The 16,230-nt window shown below is 41.7% G+C and overlaps 1 protein-coding gene across 2 annotated transcripts; it reads left to right on the top strand.

Annotated features, from left to right (window-relative positions):
- The first annotated feature begins 887 nt into the window (after positions 1-887).
- On the top strand, positions 888-16,152 carry mmp16b (matrix metallopeptidase 16b (membrane-inserted)). 2 transcript variants are annotated; one of them, XM_019267102.2, is made up of 11 exons: positions 888-1,334; positions 3,613-3,761; positions 4,022-4,036; positions 4,413-4,529; positions 5,497-5,801; positions 9,306-9,467; positions 9,848-10,062; positions 10,165-10,303; positions 11,570-11,720; positions 13,516-13,631; positions 14,114-16,152. In XM_019267102.2, exons 1-11 carry the CDS (start codon positions 1,209-1,211, stop codon positions 14,473-14,475), a joined length of 1,857 nt encoding a protein of 618 aa, XP_019122647.1. In that variant the 5' UTR covers positions 888-1,208; the 3' UTR covers positions 14,476-16,152. The 2 variants fall into 2 exon arrangements, with proteins under 2 accessions (XP_019122647.1, XP_010727532.2); XM_010729230.3 differs by lacking the exon at positions 4,022-4,036.
- Positions 16,153-16,230: the final 78 nt, after the last annotated feature.

The raw sequence follows: 16,230 nt of genomic DNA, 5'->3' as shown, positions 1-16,230 counted from the left end.
GGGGGTTAATCAGGCCATGCAGGTTCCCCTGATGCCTCCTTGCTATAAACAGATAACCTGTTTAAAAATGGAAAGGTGGGTGTTAAATGCTATTTATCTGTTATCTTATGTTGCCAATTCCTGATATATTTGGCACGCTCACCCAAATCTCTCATCTGAATGTTAACCTTTAGAGCTTCTTCTTCACTCCCCTCCATATGCCTTTTGTGCCTGTCACATCAAATCGATGTCAGATCAATTTCTCGGCTCATTAGTTCATGTGGGGTGGATTCAGGTTCCAGTGGGTCCCTCAAAGGGTTTGAAAGGAAAAAACAGCTGGCGGACACATTTTCTCAATGAAACACCGCCATCTCGTGGCTTGTTTGCTCCAGGCAGGTTGTTGCAGCATATCTGTGCTATAAAGGGCTGTAGGTGCTATAAATGTCTTTGGGAAGCTGTCAGGTCGTATGTTCTGGTCTTCAGGCCAGAGATCAACACAGGGGTGAAATGTGAGACACATATTTTAAGATAAATGAGCAAAAAATAGGCTGATGACCAGCTTTTGTCTTGATGTCTAATGTGCACATACAAGCTATGATGATGATTTATCTATATATGACACGGTGCAGGCTCTGTTTTTCTTATTGCAGGGTGCACATAAATGATGAGATGGCATCACTAGTAAGATACATCAATCCATAATCTGGACCAAGGCCTTTGTTTACTATCAGGAATTTAAGATCAAACCATGCACATCTGCGCTTCAAATTGCACAGTGGCCTTTGCAGTGTAGAAGTCAAACGCACAAGCAGTTCTGAAGAGTTGTATTTCATCCCTCTTTCGCACTGTAGGGCAGCTCTCATGATGCTGCCAAGCAGCGCTGCGCTGTGTGAGAAATCAAAGCGCAGGCGTCGAGTCGGGAGGGAGCCTATCTTGCGCAGACTGGGTACTGTACATGGCCATTGATGCTGCTGGATAGATGTAGCCCCTGATGTAAATAAGAATGGCGAGGGCAGAGGGTCTATCATGTCGCGTTTTCTCTGCTTGACATCGGAACATTTTTATGCCACCATCGGGATTTTATAGAAACGCGTGGCTCGTTTTTTTTGTATTCCTCGTTTTCATCCGGAATCCTGCCTTGACAGCTCGCCTGATGATTTTCATTTGACACAAGAGCCACAGCAGACGGGCGGCTTCTTCTAATAAACACTCGGGAAAAACAGGTCATTATGACCTTAGTATCCTCCAGTAAAAGAAAACCGGATTGCTTTTACGCGGCAGCATTCTGCTTGCATTTTTTGCTTTGGGTTTCGTGTGCCGTGTCCGGAGAGAAGTATCATCATTTCAACGTTGAGGTAAGATAAATGGCCTTCCCATCCCTGGTTTATCATAAATGACCGTGCTCTCTCCTCCACATCGTCTGCCTCAGCGTGAAAAAAAAAACATATTTATATACACAGAGAAAGATACTCCCCACGCTATCCGTGGACAAAATTACCATAACGCATAACATGGATACATTGCAAGCCTATCAGGACAGCTCACGCACTTAACGGAGGAAAATATCGAGCATTCCTCATTTGTGGAGTGCAATGAAACAGAGGGATGCTCATTTTTATTACACTGCGGTCCGTGAGCCGAGCTGATCCAACCGATGCCAAATGTGCAGCCCAGATATGATAGCTCCTATAGAGAGAGAGAGAGAGTCTATTTGAACAGAGATGCCCTACAGCATCATGTTTTCATTGTTAGGTATACTTTTTTTTTGACAGGCCAACGTGAAGTCAGACATGCTTTGGCAGCATCATAGTGTTGGAGGAGATTAAACGTTTACAGGCACACGTTGCATAATAGGATTTGCTTTTTTGTACCTTATTAATTGATGTCATTTTCATCCTCACCTCAGGCTCCCCCACCCCACACCACACTGAAGATGTTAAATGCTGAGGCTGACAGTCACAAACACACACACACACACACACACACACACACACACACAAACACACACACACACACACACATCATTATTCAATTTTATGGCTCACTGAAATCTGCCCGATATCTCTCTGAGATCTGTACCTTTGCACAAACACAACACACACAGGAAATGCATCCACGGTAGAGAGAGAGATAGAGAGAGATAGAGAGAGAGAGGCAGGGGGAAAAGGAATAAACAAGGCGTTTAGCTCAGCAGAAAGAGCAATAGAGGTAGATGGGGGGGGAGGGATGGACGGAGGAGAGACAGCTATTCAGATTAGCTAGTTGGAGCATATCTCACAGGCTGTGTTGGTGATAGGGAGGCAGCTTGGATGGCTGATGTTGACAGCTGTGGGCACCTCAGCTTCAGGTTGAGTCTGGCAGTGACCCCTTGGACGATGCTCGGCCTCAACTCTCCCCTCTGCATTAAGCTGCACTATCGCTTTGTAGGGCAACAGAATACAGGGTCACAGTCCTGCACATGTATGCTGACCTGTAACTGCAAGACACAAACACTCACTAAGGTCACTTGGAAGGGACTGCAATGCAAAAACAGCTGCACCGATGTCCAGAGAGCATTGTGAGCAAAAATAAATAAATAAATACACAGACAAATGTAAAGCTAAATCACTGCTGGATGGACAATCTCTGCAGACAACAGACAATTTATATGCAAATGACACCTCATTAAAGCTTCTTGAACGTCTCATTCACACCGTGACGTTAAATATAAATAGAATCACAGCAGCTCATTCTCTGTGCAGGTTGTTTTCTCGTGATAATAAAAAAAGCATTGTAGCGACGGTTAGTCACCTCACAGCATTTTGTCAAATGCAGAATGAATGACGCACGGTCATATTCTTATTGATTTTTATGAAGGGATTGGCTGCTTACTGGGAAGAACTGGGTAACAACAATACTTTGTCCTCACAAACAGCTACTTTTGTGGTGTCCTTGAGCAAGGTACCCCAACCACTGCGCTGGAGGAATGCCTGTGGTCTGTGTTTGTACTAGGCATCCTCCCAGCATTGAGTGAAAAGAGAATATATTGGAATAGTTACATGTGGGACAAAATCTAATCAAACACAACATGAAGGAGATTCAAGTTCTTAGCGAGAGCTAATGGAAGACATGAACAGAACTCTGTTTTATAGCCTTTCACTTGGGATTTACTGCAGCCTGGTTGACGCATATACATCGTACTAGATGATTAACTCATTTGTGAAATGATCAAGCTTGCAGAATGCACGTCTTGAATGTGGACTTTTTAAACATTTTATTTTATTTTATTTATTATTTTTATTTTTATTTTATATAACTTTTTATAGAGCAAACTTCTCTTCTCTTTACGTTGGTTGCAAAAGCCTCGCCGTGGTGTTCCAACATGAAGGAGATTCAAGTTCATAGCTGCAGCTAATGGGAAGACATAAAGAGAACTTTGGATGCATTCCAGCTTAGATGACATATGGACATTATAGTCGATGATTACCTCATTTATTATCTGAACAAACTTACAAAATTCAAATACACAACATCGTGGGTAGTATTTCAGTGTCCTCCTACTCCTATTCCTATGTATTGTTTTTTTGTCTGACTTAGAAGTCTTAAAATATTCTTGGTGTGAAGGCCCAAATCTTTCCTCTTCAACCCTCGCAGGGATGGCTACAGAGGTATGGCTACCTTCCCCGCACAGAACCGGGAATGTCTGTCCTGCGGTCGGCCCGTACCATGCACTCAGCCATAGCTGCCATGCAGCAAGTCTATGGTCTCAATGTCACAGGGACACTGGATGAAAAAACCAAGGAGTGAGTATACACACATGCAATAGACGTGCTTGTACAAACACAAGATGCACATGCCCTTTCAGCAGGATGGTTTGATGTCACGTTAATGCAAATGCTCCGCTCATTCATTTAAAGTGCAGAACTGCTATCAATATTTCAATGAATTAGCGCAGGACAGAAATAGACATGTTCATTTCACCACCCCCATCACCTCGCCTGAAACAACTCTCAGGTGAAGGATTTAACACTTCTCCCTCTTCTCATTTTGCATGATGATGCAGTGATATCACGCTAAGGTGAGAATTAATGTTTTGCCTATGCATTACGTGTGTTCTGTACTTGTGATCATCTGATGTGGTATGAATGTGAAAAGATTAAACTCTTGTTTTCCTCTCAGGCCCCACTGAGATTTTGATCGCGCACTTGTCTGTAGTTTGGAGTAGTTTAGTGGTATTTTTCGCACATTTTCTTTTGCTGGTGTGATTATCTGGCACCTGTCAGGAAGAGAACTACTGAGTTCACTTCAGTGCTTTATGTTGTTTCGTGATGGTGTTTACCTCCTAACTTTTCTGTAGCAAACTTGAATCACCTCTTCTCTTCTCTTCTCTTCTCTTCTCTTCTCTTCTCTTCTCTTCTCTTCTCTTCTCTTCTCTTCTCTTCTCTTCTCTTAAGTTGGATGCAAAAGCCTCGCTGTGGCGTTCCGGACAAAATTAAAACTTCTTCGAGGTCACGGAAACGGAGATACGCGCTGACAGGACAGAAATGGCAGCGTGCACACATCACCTACAGGTGAGATATAGTGGAGGCAGTTGTCATAGTGACCATTGAGATTAGCAGCGCTTATTATAGGGTTCAGACATGCCATTGTTAATTTCCGCAGCTCTCGTTTCCTACTCTATAACCACCTGGGATCACATGTTTTGTGTTGTCATAGAGACATACGCACAAAATACGTCATGCACGAAAATATAGCCAACATCACATCCAGATTAACACATACATTTCCCCATGTGTGCTGTGAGTACATTTACTTTCCAGTGTATAAATAGCTTTGCTTTTCCCGTTCCATAAAACAAAATTTTTAGCTGAGTAGCATGAAGATTGAAGGCTTTTCTCTCCCTCACATAAAACAGTTAAAAAAAAATCTTGAGTGTAAATTGTCCTTAATCTCAGCAGAAATATTCAAACTCTCGTCTTATCTCGCCTGATTAAGCTCCAGCTTTTAATGGTTTCTGAGGAGAACTGATAAACAGGTCTCTGGCACAACTGCAAATTGACAGGTTACAGCAGTAATAGACGATAACACTGTCAATTTATTCAAATCCTTCCTTCCTCCACAAATTTGAATTGATGAGCCACCTCTCTTAATGGAATGTCAATCAGTGCTGAGCCAGTACTGCTGCTGACTGCACTTTATTCATGAAAATGAGTGGAGAGAGAGAGAGGGAGAAGATTTCCCATTCCTCTCTGCCTGCCAGGGACTGATAACGACTGCTGTGTTAAAAGTTCAGTAAAAGCTGCCAGGCTTGAAATAGTTGTGTCAAGTGCAACTTTTCTTTTTAGTGTCTCCTCATTTTAAAAAGTTAAAATGTTCACTCGAAATTAATGGGATAACGAGGCACAAGGTTGATGGGGTATGTATTTTGTTTCCACTTATGGTTTCAAATTATGTGCATGCGTGATTGCTGCACCATATGTCTCACCTCCGTGAAACAACAACCTCCTAAGCCTCATAGCATCTGCCTCCTTTCCACAGCATAAAAAACGTCACGCCAAAAGTGGGCGCCCGGGAGACTCATGATGCCATCAGACGGGCGTTTGACGTGTGGCAGGGTGTGACTCCCCTCCGCTTTGAGGCTGTTCCATACAGCGCCCTGGAGACTGGCAGGCGTGACGTGGACATTACCATCATCTTCGCTTCAGGTTTTCACGGCGACAGCTCACCTTTCGACGGGGAGGGGGGATTCCTCGCCCACGCCTATTTCCCGGGCCCAGGCATAGGAGGGGACACACACTTTGACTCAGACGAACCCTGGACTCTGGGGAACCCCAACCATGATGGTAAGTGACAGACAGAGTGGGTGTAACCCGAAATCTAGAGACAGAGAGAGAAAGAGAGAGAAGTTAGTGGTGGTAAGGAGTAAGACAAGGTCACAATGAGCCACCAGAAAGGAGAGGAAATTATTCAAGAGATTAAAAAATACTGAAAAAAGAGAATAAAATAGAGAGAAAGGTTGTTAAATGCAGAAGGATAAACAAATAAGGTGCGTGAAGTGAGTGTGGAAAGCAAGCGGAAACAGAAACAGAAAAGAGAGCAGTCATCGGGAGAGACAGATAAGAAATGATGGAAGGCAAATACTGGAAGTACAGATGGCTAGGCAGGAGGGCAATGTGACAGAGATGGTATCACAGGGCAGAGTATGAAGGATGCTTAACCAAAAACAAAGAATGCAGAGATGTCTCTGATCGGGCTGCGCTCTGGTAAGACGCATAACCCCATCTGTCAGGATTTTGATGTTTTTTTTCTGCATAATAAGCTCTTCAGATGACAGGATAGAGAGCATGGCTATTTTAAGACATTGGTTGCTGGCACATGATTATGGCTTTTCTGTTTTAAATAAATACTGCAGCTCAGCGGTATGTAGAACAGAAAAGGTAACACTTTACAATAGGGGTACAAATCATATGTGCAACTAGTGTATGACGATTTAATGCATAAATTCATGTTGCTCACACCTAACAAATGATCAAGTCATTATAACTTTATGTGATTCAGTGATTCATTCACACTTAATAGATCATCACAGAGAAGCTCATGAGTTATGTTGTATTATATCACGCTCTGTTGTGTTGTGTTGTGCTGTGTTATATATATATATGTATAATGTTTACGTTTTTATGAATATATTATATTTTAGTATTTTCTTATTGTGTCATGTTATGTTATGTTGTCTTGTGTTGCTTTATTATAGAGTACATTAGGTCATGTTAGCTTATTATGTGTTATGTTGTACATGTGTGTATATGTGCGTTGCTGTATGAAATGTTGTCTTGTCTTGTTTGTATGTCTGGGGTTGCATTATTATAGGAATATAAGATCAGGTTAGTTAGGTTATGTCATGTTGTGTTATATCATGTTTTGTTGTGTTGTGCTGTGCTTTAATGTGTTATTTCATGTTATATAATGTTGTGTTTTTATGGATATATTGGAATAGGATAGAAGGTTTTACACATATAGGCCTGAAATACAACCACACTCATGCACACAGAGGGCTTATAGACATGCAAGTATAGAGAGACGGTGGAGTGATAGGGATCCACGTAGCGGCGCCCTTAGCAGAGCAGTTAGGGGTTCAGCACCTTGCTCAAGGGCACCTCGGCAGTGCTCAGGAGGTGAACGGCCACCTCTCCAGCTACCAGTCCACCTTTTATGTAGGTTATAGTGGGTTAAACCGCAGTACATAAGGTTAGGTTAGGTTATTATGAGTTATGTGTAAGTCATGTTATGTTGTCTTATATCATTTTACATGCCATGTTATGTTATTATAAATATTAGATTAAGTTTAGGTTAAGTTACACTGTAAATTTGGTTGGGTTTGGCATATTAGTTTGGACGCCATGAGATATTGCTTCTTCCTGTCTTATGGTGTGTAGATGATGTTAACTCATGTTATGTTGTTGAATTTGTTTGGGTTATCATGACTTATGTGGGTTTCATGTCATTCCATATTATGCTATCCATAATGTTTATAATAAGGTTGGTTACTTTATTAGGGGTTATATAAGAGTGGCCCACATTACAGGTTATGTGGGCCACCCTGCCAATCTGGATTCAGCAGGGCACAGCAGTCCAGAGAGGGAGATAAGATTCCTTTCTGTGCATCCACACACTTTAATTAGCCTACCAACAGGGCGCCAGGCTTGTCAGAGCACCACCAGGCTACTTTGCTAATACCCATGTGCCATACGCTTACATTTTATCCTCCCATTAGTGGGAAAGGAGGGTAACAGCTCCCATTGTGTTTGTTCTGGGAAAGTGCTTGCCACCCATCAGCTCCCCTCCCTCTCTCTGTCTTTTGTTCTCATACTCCAATGGTAATTGTCTCAGACTCCCAAGTCAAATTCATGTTCTCCCTTGCGCAGTGTCCCATGGTTATCTACGTGGAGTGCTGAGGCGGATTCTGAAAATCTTCTGTCTGACCGTATGTGTCTCGAAAGCTGTGCAACCTTTAATGGGCTTTCACAGCAGGGCAATTGTAAATGTTGCATGTTGACATGTGTGCTAATGGTAGCTCCGACCTGTCTCCTGGGAGTCCTTGTGGGACATTTTTGGTTAGGTGGAAGAGGCTGGTTGTGTTAGATAATGGGGGAGGGGGAGGTGTAACCTTTTAGCTGCTGGCTGAGGGTCAGTGGTTGTTTTGTGCAGCGTCGCTGGCAGGAGTGGATATCATGTTATAAAGGGCGACAATCTCCCGAGGACAGCTTCAGTCACAAGCTTTACGTAAATGGGGAACTTCTTTGTAAATCAGGCTGACGCTGAGCTGAGCTGCTGACCATAGACATTGACCATGGCATTTCCAGTTTGAATGTGATACAAACCAGATAAACAGTGTTTCTTTGTGCTATACCGACATTTGTATGTGCTCAGGTACATTACACTGTATGAATGTGTGTTTTCAATGTTCTAGTGCCCTGGGCAGAAACATGAGTGTGTGTCCCTCTGCTCTCTCTGGCTCACATGTGGCGTATCTCCTCTTGCAGAGCTAAATGGGAAAAGTGCTCGTGCTTCGCAATTTACCTCCAGTAATCTTTACTTGCACTACGCTGCACCATTAGCTCAATGAAAGTTAATGTCTGGACCAGAGGGCTGCGAGTAATGATTATTTTCATTGTTGATTAATCAACCGTTTATTTGCCAATTACGTGTTTAACGGTTTGTCTATAAAATGTCAAAAAAATAATGACACCGCGAGTCCTGAGAGCGCAAAGTAATGTCTTTAAATGGCTCAACTGGAAAAAAGAAACCGAAAGGTCCATTTACAATGTCATAAAACTGAGAAATAAAGCAAAAAGAGCCTGGAACTCTCTCTGGAACATACTCTGCTTGATAAATAGCTTAAATTATACATCAAAATTGTTGTTGATTTATTTTCTCAATCAAGTAGTTACTACAAGACCTGAGAGACGGTTGAATTTTAATGCGCCTACTTATGCTCCCACTTGTCTCATCGCCCCATCTCTCCTTCAGTGCTTCCTGTAACACATTACAGCCATTAGCTCAGCTTCAGTGACACTGTAGTATGTGGCACGATGACTCATAGAATATACAGGTGGCCATAATAACTATTAAAATGTCTGATGTCCATATTAATCCTTTTTCTCTCTGTATTATTTTTATATTTCTGTGCGTCACTGTCTGTCACCTGAGTGTGTTTGCGCACGGCTGTATGTTTTCTTTTTCCGTTTGATCACACCCCACCTATAGTCAGATTCATTCTACTTCCGCATGTACAATACTATACATACTTTATGTTTGTGCACTCACAATGCCCCCTTCCTCTCCAGGTAACGACCTGTTCTTGGTTGCGGTGCATGAGCTGGGCCACGCCCTCGGTTTGGAACACTCTAATGACCCCACTGCTATCATGGCTCCTTTCTACCAGTACATGGACACAGAGAACTTCAAACTACCTCACGACGACCTACAGGGCATCCAGAAAATCTATGGTAACCCTAAACTTTATAGCATGTGGTTCAGAGATGATGTAGATGTTGAACTAAGACAAACAACTTGTTTTTCTGCTAATTATAGTAGTCAGAAGTAGATAGATGGAGCCATTCAGAGCAATATATTGTTCCAAGATTTGATTGAGTCACAATTGCAAATGCTGCTGCAAAAATATGTTGGGTTGAATGCCAGTAAACAGCATTTGTCAGCTGTCAAAGCCAAGAGGCGTTTTCAAAGCAACATGAGTCAACTCACAGAGTGCCAAATCATCTGTGCTAAATTTGAAGGTGCATTGATGAAAAACTGCAAACTTATTTAATATATCGAAAATAGTACAAACTTGTATGGAAGGAGGTTGAAATACTTCTTGTTTTTTTAGGTCCACCGGATAGAGCACCACAGCCAACCAGGCCCCCACCCACAGTCCCACCTCCTCGCTTCCACCCTCCGTCAGAACCCCGTAAGCACGACCGCCACGCCAGACCGCATCGCCCTCCACAGGCCAAACCCTCCAACCCCAACTCCAAACCCAACATCTGTGATGGAGGCTTCAACACGCTGGCCATCCTCCGGCAGGAGCTTTTTGTGTTCAAGGTAGAGTAGAGTAGTACATCAGCCTGTATAAACACAGGTGCTGGTATGATGATGACGATGATCAAGATGATGATGATGAGTCTACCTTATTCATTTCTACAGGACCAGTGGTTTTGGAGGGTACGGGACAACTCAGTAGTCCCTGGCTACCCCATGCAGATCAACTACTTCTGGAAAGGCTTGCCTCCCAAAATTGATGCCGTGTATGAAAATAGCGAAGGGAAATTTGTCTTTTTCAAAGGTAATAAGTTGCCCATTTTCAGTTTTTGAATTTATTAAAGGCACCCTGTTAAGTTTTTGACCACTAGCAGTGCTAAAGAGCAATATTTGTATTATGTAAGTGCACTAGTTTGCACATGGATGACATGATGCATATTTGCTACCACTTTCACACCATTTCACTATGTGACAAGTGCTGCTGGTAACTTGGCAAAAATTGTAATGTATTAAGAAGAGGGCTCGCTGGAAAAGATGAATGTAAATGAGCTTTGCAGCAGGTGCTTTTTGAAGAAATGCATTCAACATATTTGTCATACACGCTATGCATTTAAGTAAAAACATTGAATGTAAACAAAACTTTTATTTGTTCCCCAGAAAAATCTTCAGAGCTGCTTTACTTTTTGTTTTTATTAGATCAATAATCAAGTTAATCCATAAATTAAGAGAAAGTCTCATACAGATCATACAAATTAATGTCTAACCCTTGAATACATATTAATGATATTTTTCCACTAAATCACAATAATGTAGTAACTGAGAACTAACAAACAGAATGTTTTATGACATTAGTACAAGTGCACACAGTGTAAGCTCTTCAAACATGCAAAAATCTTCTATCAGAAATAATAAATTATTATTGCATAGCACTGTTCGATGTCAGTGTGTATGTGTGAGCTCTCTAAACAAACAGTAATCTTTTATCATATGCCAACTGACTGGGTGACTTTGAGGCTGTTTTGCGTTCTCTACGGTAACAAAACGGGTGCAGGTCCAGTACATCCATCCGTCCATCAGGCAGATTAACATGACATCTGTCACCCAGTGGGATCAGAGTGCCTCATGCTTTATTTATTCTCGCAGGGGGACTTAACTGCATGTGTGTGTGTGTGTGTGTGTGTGTGAGTGTCTAGCTACTTACTGCAAGCTCTCCCCACTCTGCCTGAGGCACTTATGATCAAACTGAATTAAATGCAACAATAGCTTCAATAAAACTGAAAACAACAAGTCTCGGCGGAGTTGCCTTCAGAGCATCATCTTGCTGTTTATTGTATTATAGATAACACTGCATAGATTTTCTGCTGTGGAGATATTTTGTAAACAAGGAGATACATCTGACCTTTGAAATCTCGTGATGAATAGAAATAAATAGACTCAGTGGAAGAGAAAAAAAAACACACAGAAGGCATGAATGAGCTGTGTGTTGTCTAGCGTAATTTTTTTTTGGAGATCATCTTTATGTTAATGTCTTTGTCCCAGAGCCTCCTAACTTTTTTTGTGTGTATTTTAGGAAACCGTTTCTGGGTCTTCAAGGACACAACTCTCCAACCTTCGTACCCTCAGGACATCTCGCTGTTCGGGAGCGGCATGCCCACTCAGAGTATCGAGACAGCTGTCTGGTGGGAGGATGTCGCCAAAACCTACTTCTTCAAAGGAGACAGGTCTGTGTGGAACGGTTATTAGTGCTGTGAAGTTGAACACTTAGCAGAGCTGGAATGTCAAGTACTATGAGGACCATTGATGGTTAAAATCTCTATTAAAGTTTATTATCAGCCCATGTTACCAAGGGATAATACAGCACATTGAGGAGTGAATCCTACAGACAAAAGAAGAAAATCTAAAGTATTTTGTTGCCTCCTTCTCCTCTGTTCCTCTTTGTCAGTGCAGTTTGTCTCTGGTTGGAACATTTAATGATTTTTGGGACTGTTTTCTTTGAGATATTTAATTATTTTGCAAGTTCGTTGATCAATACATCTTCAGTTTTGGCATAGATTAGCTGGCATCATTGAAGCTTTGTAAGCTGTCACATGTTGCTTTGAAGATGATTGCCTATTTAACAGCTGACAAATGCTGCTTATTGGCTTTCAAGTCATTATGACCCAATGCCAGTGCAACATTTGTGATGTTGATTGCGTTACTTTTTCTGCACAGTATTTATATTTATATATATTCATCTACTTCCATACATTGACTGATTACTTATAGCTGGAAGAGAACGGAAATCGGGGAGCGAGCCTTTCCAAAACAACCAAATCAAGACCCGCATGCGTTGCAAGGGTCTTAAAGTTTAAAAGCATGCCAGAGTGACTCACATGTTTGTTCAGCTGTCATGATAAATCACATCCTAAGAGGTCAGGGGACCTTGTGGTAAAAGCTGACAAAATGCTTTGTCATGGTACTGTCATCCCTCAACCTGCTGCTTCACATCATGACAAACAGGACATTCTGTCCATCATCACAAACATGATTTTATCTTTCTGTGTGTGTGTGTGTGTGTGTGTGTGATATGTTGGCGCTTGCTCTAATTCAAAGAAATGACACTGTGTGGCAAGATTTATGTGTGTGAGTGCCAGTATATGAGAAACAGATCAATCACAACAACCCCTGAAAACAAATTTGCTCGACAGATAAACACAGTACGGATGATTGATGGACCACTTTCTCTGGTCATATGAATTAATTCATATAAATCAATCAATGCTGTGCATTAAATGGTCAGATTGTGGGTGCACAAGTCCAGTGCTGCTTCAAAATACTGTATTCGTCCTGGTCGTAAAAGCTGTTTTATAGTCAAAGCAAATAGTCTTCTTCCAGCAGAGTAACAGCCAACTGGTTACTATATCGAACTTTGTCACGGTGAGCAACAATATTTGATTCTTCTTTTTGATTTTGTGTGGTAGCCTATTTAAGTCACCTCCTGCTCAGGTTATAAATTGACTCTGTTTGCATTTGAGGAGAAACCTGTGCTGTTTTGTCAGTTAGCGATGGGTCTGTTTACACCTGATACTAAGCCTTGAAAAGCCTGGATTCAACAGTGCAGCACCTTTTCGCATTTACTTATCTTCACTCTATTTGATCTTGTCCCTCAGCTCTAGTCTGAGGTCCTGTTGAAGGGACACTGAGGGCAGTCTCTCTGGATGATTTGGATGCTGGTGATGCTTGACAGAACAGAATAGGGGAAGTTAGTAACCTTTGTTTACTCTAGAAGATGGAGAAATAGATCTTGTGTTTGTGGCCTGGACAGATTTGAAAACCGCATCCAGGTGTTGGATTAATTAAACTCTCATCATTCTGTGCTGATTAGTGTTTGTGGATTTGTTTGTACTTTGCAAGAATGTGCAATTTCCTCCTACTTAGGATTAACCCAGATCAACAGACTGTCCCTGCAGGGTCTGATGTCTCATAGGGGTACATGCCTCTGTATTGACTGCAGTGTCTGTGTCTGTGCTGCTCTAGATACTGGAGGTACAACGAGGACATGAGGACCATGGATCCAGGTTATCCCAAACCCATCACGATCTGGAAGGGCATCCCTGACTCTCCACAGGGAGCTTTTGTGGATAAAGCCAACGGTATGACAGGTTTATGTAACTAGTCAGTGAAATTGGAGCTAAGCACACTGTTTGAAAGACAAAGTGACATTTATAAAAGATAAAGAGCAACACCTTCAAACACTGTAGAGAGACCTAGTTTCTTTTCAGATGTTTTTGTTGGGTATGTGTTGCTACCTTTTTAGATCTGAATGCAACAGCATGACAGAAGGAAAGCAGGAAGTTGCCGTAACTTGTGGTTTTCCAGAGTAAATGTAGAAACCATCAACAGAGATGCTTTAAAATCTGAAGTTAAAACAGTTCAAAGCAGCCGAGCTCTTCATAGCTGGTGCAAAAGGAAAGGAAATTCTGTTGCAATACGCTACACCATAGCTTGTGTGATCGACCAGTCAATCCAAAGGAAAGAAAACTGTATCGCAGGATGAAGTGGTGCATGCTCTGTGGTACAGTACTCCATCTTTGCAAAGTTAAAAGTGGATTTGTTGTGTCCCACCTCCCTCCAGGCTTTACCTACTTTTACAAGGGAAAGGAGTACTGGAAGTTCAACAACCAACTGCTTCGTGTGGAGCCCGGCTACCCACGGTCCATCCTGAGAGACTTCATGGGCTGTGACGGTCTACCTGCTGATCCGGACTGGGATTGGAACCCCCCAGTGGCGGAGGAACGGCACTACGACAATGGCGAAGCGGACGTTGTCATCAAACTGGACAGCACGGGGGGTACGGAGAAAGCAGTTGCCATCGCTATCCCCTGTGTCCTGGCCCTGTGCATGATGGTCCTCCTCTACACTGTTTTCCAGTTCAGGAGGAAGAGCACACAGCGCCACATACTTTACTGCAAGCGCTCTATGCAGGAGTGGGTCTGAGGGACTGTTATTGAACTGTATAGAGAGGGGTGTGAAGCTCTGATAAAGGTCTAGTTATTACTTGAAGCCCTGAGTACAGCAATTGGAAGTACTGTAAAGGGTACAGTACATAAGGATTGCCATGTTGGCAGATTTAAAAACTGCCTGAACTCATAACGTGCAAGCTGCAAGGAAACGAAACGATCAGCAGAACTCGACTGAAGACAGTGCGGGAGCCACATCTCCTATGTCCAACTAATATGTATGTATCCGCTTTGACTTTTTCTGTATCTTGGAATGAACTCAATTAAGTGAGACAGAGTTAAGCTACTGTAAGTGGGACCTTTGTCTATCCTCGTCTCTGCACGCCGCTTAAAAATCCCCTAGCACTAATTTCAGTGGACAAATTAGATATAGGCTTCTACTTTACTTTGGTTTCTTAATTAAATCGCTCTGAGCTGTGCTTTTTTATTTTATTTTATATTTAGGATCCCTGTAAAAGATTATTCATTGTGTGGAGGACTGATACACAAACCAAATATGACCTTTTCTTCCAAAGAGGATTACTGCTCGATGTTGTTTTTGATGGGATATTTTTCCTCCATGGATCAAACATTGTGGCATCTTACTCAGATTTTCTTTTTTCGCCATTGGTATTCACATCCACCCGTCTTCTCTGTAATCTGTGGGGATAGGAAGCAGCCGTTAGTAAGAGCTAGGAACTCAAGACTGTGGTGGCAGTCTATCTCCAAAACAGGGGCCAAAAACCTCTCTGCAATATTTATGAGACTGCCTTAATCACAGATTGCTTAAAACTCCCTTCTCTTTCTCTCTGTTTCTCTGGTGTGGATACCAAGTGACACAGTAGGAATACAAACAGCGCATGAAGGCGTTAATTACTAAAATATTGCATAATTCAATTTCATAACCAGTAATTAAGGACGGTTTGATCTAAAAATGGGTTCATTGCTCTTGAAAATGTGCCATGCTGTGCTAAACACCTGATGGCAAGTATGCTATCATTTACTGCCCCACTAGAGGGTATGAGAGAGAAAGGGAAGGTAAGTTATGTGTGTGTGTGTCTGTGTGTGAAAGAGACAGTAAATACACACACTAGATGTACTTAACTGTACTGTAGTGTTAGTTATTGAACAGCTAACATCCTGCTTCCATTTTTTTTTGTTTCCTGCCAAGTTTGGACACTAATACACCAGACAATGTCAGTCCATACATTTTAAACAGCTTTACTAATCCATATTTTGTTTGTTTGTTTGTTTGTTTTTCAACTTTTATACAAGGTTTGTAAGTTTACATCGTATTTCACATAGCACAGGGCACAGAGATGGAGGGGAGAAAGGACGAAGGTTCAGGTACCCATTCTTTTTTAAAACACACAGAAAGAATCATTGCGTCTTTAGTTACCACAGACATATTGACCTTGTGGCCTCAGTGGCCAGGTCACTCCATCTATTTCCAAATAGTTTTTTGAGGAAATGCAAAAGTGAAAATATTGTTGTAAAGAAGTAAAACATGTCTAAACAATAACAGGAATTGATCTACAGAAATGACGAAAATTATTGTTGTCTGAATTCTGGTTGTTAGAAAAATTTGTGTGGGCACTGTAATTGTAATTATCCACTGTACAAAAATACCTATGTTATATTAACAAATTACCAATAAATGTTTATAAAACTACAATAACACTGTTGGGATTAACAGGCATATTGGAAAACTACATATACTGTATATCATGATGTTGCATATATATATATATAT

This window comes from Larimichthys crocea, chromosome II (assembly GCF_000972845.2).
Source record: "Larimichthys crocea isolate SSNF chromosome II, L_crocea_2.0, whole genome shotgun sequence".
In the NCBI taxonomy this organism is placed as follows: Eukaryota; Metazoa; Chordata; class Actinopteri; family Sciaenidae; genus Larimichthys; species Larimichthys crocea.
This window is presented reverse-complemented; position numbering and strand designations above follow the sequence as displayed.